General features: G+C 39.1%; 1 protein-coding gene across 1 annotated transcript in view; it reads right to left on the minus strand.

Annotated features, from left to right (window-relative positions):
• The window catches only part of mettl24 (methyltransferase like 24), a 35,084-nt gene that overhangs the window by 9,819 nt on the left and 19,265 nt on the right, over positions 1 to 6,000 (minus strand). Inside the window, exon 3 of the mRNA XM_024290578.2 lies at positions 4,683 to 4,816. Within this exon, the coding sequence (XP_024146346.1) occupies positions 4,683 to 4,816 (134 nt within the window). The remainder of the gene's footprint in view (positions 1 to 4,682; positions 4,817 to 6,000) is intronic.

Consider the following 6,000-nt stretch of genomic DNA (forward strand, 5'->3'; position numbering starts at 1 on the left):
CACACAAAGTGCAAAAGTGAATGCCCATCACAGCCGTGGGATAAACACCATAGCATTAAAAAAAATCGTGTTTTAACAGAAACTGCAGTTTTTGACTCACACAGCCAAAAACCTTAAAATGCAGAGTCAAGAATATGACCAAAAAGATAGAATCTAGGTCAGATAGAAAGCACTGAAAGATCATCTCCTCGAAGATTCAGTTTGATTAGATGTTTTAGAGGCAATTCCTTAAATTTTTTTAAAAATTCCCCAAAATTTGATTTGACTTTGAGTGATGATTAGTCAGCCAAGTAACACAGGATACAAGCACACCTGCAGAATCTGTCCAGTCAAACTACTGAGCTTCTTCTTACTGCAGAGACGACACTTTAGGCCTCTGTCACTATGGCAAAGAGGAAATGCAACACGGCAAAACTATACGGATAACTTATTCCCATTCCTTCTAGTATCTTTTGTTCTTCCAAAGCAGGGGTTTCAAACTCAATCGTACAAGGGGCCAAAATCAAAAAAACATATCTTAGGTCGCGGGCCGAACAGGATAAACATTCATCGAACAGTCTAAAACTAAATTTTAAAAACTTTAAAACCGTAACTTTTTAACTTTTTGGCTGCTTAAGATGCTAATGTTGATAGCTGAAGATGATGAAATTGATAGCTAAAAACGCTAAAGCTAATAGCTAAAAACGCTGAAGTTAATAGTCAGCTAAAATTACTGTCAGGCGATTAAATTTTTTAATCGCGATTAATCGCATTTCTCGAGTTAACTCGCGATTAATTGCAAATTTACATGTGGCCTTTTTTTAAGGAAAAAAAAAATGTGTGGTTCGTGGAATTTAGTAGTTCTACATTAATTATGAAAACAAGAATGACAAAATTAATAGTTTTCATCAGAAATACTTTATTTTGTAACATTGTATTGAGATAAACTTTATTAACAATAAAAGGCTGCAACATAAAATGCCTGACAAAAGCCCAAGTGCAAGTGAAGGGCATTTTAAATTCAAAACTTCAATCAACGTTCAGTAAAATAAAATTAAAAAAACATCAAAAATAAAATTTCCATAACACTTTCATGTTCATTTTTTGTCAGGACCAAATCTTTTCCTCCTCTGCTGAACTGCAGTAGTAAATGAAATAGAGATTTATCATTTCAAATGAACTTTTGTTTTTTAAAACATTAAAGACTGAGAAAAGCGGGATACACTGTGGATAGTTTGACAGTCTGTTACTGCCGCCTCGTTCTCTGGCTGCAGCTCGATGCAGCGACGTGTCCAGCGGAGCTCACGCCATGAATATGCCGGCAGACAGGCCGCTATGCTGGGGTTGGATCATGCTTAAACCTCTAGAACATTTAAAACGTCCCCCGGTGAGCTTGCTGTCCGGAACGTCCGCAGCTCTCGGGACGCGAGCCGGTACCACCAGACGTGGTACTGGACGCGAACCGGAGCCGAGTTAGAGTGGTCCTAGCGCCGGCCGGTTTTAGCTCGCAGCTCGGTGTTTGGAGACCCGCCCGTGTTCTAGTGAGAGCAGCCGGTGAGTTACGGGGCGGAACGCCCGCGCGCGCGGAATGGAAGGGCACGTATGAGAAAGCCCGCGAAAATTGTCGCCGTCAAGCACACTTCAGATTAATGCGTTTTTAACGCGACAAATCTGACAGCCCTAGCTAAAATATTTGCTAAGTGCCAAATTAACCTAAAAAGCTAAAAAAAAAAACTTATGTTAACCAAAACAACTAGCATGTAGCTGAAAAACATATCTAAACGTCAAAATATCAGAAAAAATGAAAAAGCCCAAATTAGCAAAAACAGCTAGCATGTAAATATTAGCCTAACTCCAAAACAGCCTAAAATCTTAAAAAGAAAAGCTTAAATTAGCAAAACAGCTAGCATGTAAATATTAGCTAAACTCCAAAACAGCCTAAAAACAAAAAAAAGCCTAAATTAGCAAAACAGCTAGCATGTAGCTGGAATATTAACTAAACTCCAAAACAGCTTAAAAACAAAGAAAAGTCTAAATTAGCAAAACTGCTAACATGTAGCTGGAATATTAGCTAAAGGCAAAAACACCATTAAAAAAACAAAAAAAATCAGAGTAAATGCCAAAATAGTCCAAAAAGCTATCATAATGCCAATTTTTAAAACTTGTTTAACATAATTATGAATAATAAAAAGGCAGGAATATTATTCCAGAATAACTTAACATAAACCTTAAATAACTTTTAATATTTTAGTCTTCACAAAAAATATATTTTCTCAAAATTATACAAGGCAGAAATAAGCGCAAGATAACATCGAGCCATTAATAACAGTAAAATAAAAAGATCTGGAGGGTAGAATTACCTGGAGGGCCAGATCTGGCCCCTGGGCCTTGACTTTGACACGTGTTCTAAAATTTAACAAATGACTTTTTCTAGTATGATTCAGGAAAAAGTCTTTGTCCCACCCTAGATCCATATCAGCTTTCAAAGACTTCAGATGAAATCTCATACGTCCACGAGAAGCTTTTTTCCTCACACAAAACCTCCCGAGCCACTTTCATCTGTTCACAAGAGGCACAGGAGCACCTCAGGGAACAGTATTCTCTAACCTTTTCATCAGCCCACACCTCAGACTTTCACAAGAGTCATGAAGTACTCTGATTACTCTGCTGTTGTTAGTGGAAATGAAATCAAGTACAAAGAAGTGGAGTATAAGGTTGTTAGACGGTAAATGAACATGTCACCTCAAATATGAAAAGATGTTGTACTAACTAACAGAAGGAAGGTTTTGTGTTGGAATGACTCTGACAATTCTAGCATTCTTTGGTAAGAGAAATGCTGTACTATAAAGCTGAAGGAGGAACAGGGAGGACTCTGCCTAGACAGTATAAGCTCTTAATCTGTGCATGAATCCTTGAGGGATCTTGGGAGTTTGCACACCTGGTCCAGATGTGATTTTGGTGAAGACATTTGATTGTGTATCCTGAGAAATCTACCAGGATATGCTCTTGGAAGTATGGTTTGCAAGGTCAGCATAAAGTCAGTCTTCTTTTTAGTGAGAGTTGGAATCCACCAGGATTGCCCTTTCTCTTACAGATTGGATGGATCTAGATGGATCTAGAACAGGGATAGGCAACTCCAGGCCTCGAGGGCCACTGTGTCTGCACAGACATCCAAGCCCTACTCATGACTGATTACCTGGTTCAGGTGTGTCCAACCAATTACCTGTAGAAACCTAGTGGCTGACCCCAGGACTTGCTGGAAAGAGTGTTTCTCTCAAATGACCAGAGAACTAGCCAGTATTCTAGAAAATGCTGAGGGGTGACCAGAGTGAGGAAGTCTGGGTAGTCTTGCTTAAGAGTAAGTAGGCACGTGTGGCATATTTTCCACATTTTTTACCTGTGATATGGCCGTCAAATCCTGTGGGACCGGGCCTTTAGACTGCTGTCTCATCAATCTAAATTGGTAAATGGCGTATACTTGTATAGCGCTTTTCTACCTTCCTTGAAGGCCCTAAGCTCTTTACAATCACATATCCATTCACACACTACTGACGAACACTAGCGCCAAACCTTCCACCAGAGGCAATGTGGGGTTCGGTGTCTTGCCCCGGGACACTTCTACACATGGGCGGGCAAGGCGGAAATCAAACCCGCAATCATACCACTGCACCACGGCCGCCCCATGTGAATCCCATCTAAACCCAGGTAGGCAGTTCATCAAAGATAGTTGTTTTTCAGCCTTCACCTGCAGAGCATAACTCTCAAGCTACACCTGGGGTCAGGTTTGGTGCAAAAATCTAGCAATTTAGACACAAAGGGAAAATGGTTCGGCTCATTGCTAGTGTCCTTGAAATAGCAGATATGGATTACCATCATGTCAAGAGAGTGGCTTTAGCTTATCTTGACATCGTCAAGCTTATGTTTTGGTTCAGAAGTCATACGTCACTTCCAAATTTGAGTCCCAGATTGGTTAAAATTTGACCTGGCGTTCAATAGCCTTTGGTTTCGTACAAAGAACCCGAAAACGTTCATAAAAGCTTGCATGAACATGAGTTTAGCTTAAAATTTTTATATAGCATTTTCTTTGAAAGTAGCATCTTGGTCGTATTGCCAAGTATGTTGTATACGTAGTCTCAATGAAAGGCTTCCCAAAAAAAAAAACGTGCGCACCAACTACAGTTAGACAATGGCCCAATCCGAGTTCTTCCCTTCTCCCTACCTCTCCATTTGAAGGGGCTTATGAAGTGCGAAATATATTTTTTTGAAATTCTCCCCTCCAAGTGGCGGGATACAGACCCCTCCCCCGCGCGGGGGTTTCACGTCGCACTGTGGCGCGGGGGAGAGGAAGGTTTTTTTTTTCGTAGGTGAGCTGTGAATCACAAATGTTAACATTTAAATGTAAGTAATGACTTTTTGTTGTAGCTTGACCTTTTTAAAGTTATACAACCAGCGTTGTTTTGTAAATTTGAGCTCTGGAATCTATGCGCTTAAGCTAGCTGACCCGCGACTATAGGTGACGTCATTGAGCGATAACAATGTCCAAAATCTGAGACACTATAACTCTCTGTTTGGAGGGCTAAATGTCCGGTAGGGAAAAGGGAAGAATTCGGAATACAACTGTGAGCAAGTAAAGGTTGAAGTAAGTAAGGTTTTTGCTTTGCTGTCCAGACTTTATAAAATGTTTGTGATTATTTTTTACTCACCCAAAAGAGTAGACCCGGCAGCTTTTGCTTTTTGTCTTTTGGATCAGGCTATATTTGGGATCCAGGCAAACTGCCCAGCCCTTGGAGGATCCTTTCCAGGCAGTTCTCTTACTGGATAATGAGGCACATGACACCTAAGCAAAAAGAAAACAAGCATTCTTAAAGCAGCTTTTCCCAAAGAGCCGAATTTTCTAAATCTGCTGTCAGAGCAAACAAAGGTCCATAAGCTTAATCATTATTCCCACTCTTTATTAGAACAACCTAATTTTCACAAATTTTAGCAAAGCTATAAATGCCTGCACACTGAATTTGACCTTTAGCCAACATGTATTTGGCCTACAGTGTTGAAGCAGCGTAAACATGCATATGTTTCATCAATATGCACAGCTGTGGCTGATGTGTAAGCAGCTCTGCCAAGCCCCACGGTGATGAAGCTACGATGGTAAACAAGGAGATTCAAGTCCTGATATGCTGAAGAGCATGTGCTACACATTTATGAATATGTTATTTTAGCTGATAAGCAAAGCTTCAATTTTTTAAATTAATTTCAGTTAAGTTCTCTACTCAGATCGTTATAAAACGCTTGTTAGAGAAAAAGACTGATGCTGTTAAAAGACTTTTATTTAAATCAAATGAGTAAAAAATCAACCATAAATATTTATTTTTGTCTATTTGCATGGTGTGAACTTAACCTCTTTACCACAGATCTTATTTGGGTCAAAGCCCACCTGTCTTTGGGAATTTTCAAGTATCTTGGCAGTTTAAAAAAAAAAAGTTATTCCACAGGTGTTCCACAGGGCTTTGGTTTCACCCCCTTTCTCTTTCTGATTTATTGTTTATCTTCATGTAACTCACAAAGCTTCTGTTTTCCAAAGTTTATGGAGTTTTTCTTTACATTTTCCATTAAGCTAAACATAAAAAAACTAAATACTATTTGTAACTATAAGTTGGGGCATAAAAAAAATTGATTTACTACTTCAGATCAAATCACTTTGATTGAAACATCTGCTAGATACAATATAAATTAAATTGGATTACAAAAATGGAAAATGAGGGACCTATTAGTGTGTGTAGACAGGCCCCGCCCATTCTAGTTTACTATCTAGACCTGGATGTTTTATGATGGTGTTTCCTCTTCATTTTTCTCTGTTGGACAGGACAAGTAAAAAAAAAATAAAATAAGGGACTTACAACAGCGCAATTTTAAATTCATAATTTACTTTTTTTTTAACGTTTTTTTAGTCTGTGCTCATGACTTTGGGCGTGGACCTCGCCCCTGGCTCGTCCCATGCCTCCAGCTGTGTTTTTTTCAGTTTCC

The sequence above is a fragment of the Oryzias melastigma genome, linkage group LG24 (assembly GCF_002922805.2).
Source record: "Oryzias melastigma strain HK-1 linkage group LG24, ASM292280v2, whole genome shotgun sequence".
NCBI classification, from domain to species: domain Eukaryota; kingdom Metazoa; phylum Chordata; class Actinopteri; order Beloniformes; family Adrianichthyidae; genus Oryzias; species Oryzias melastigma.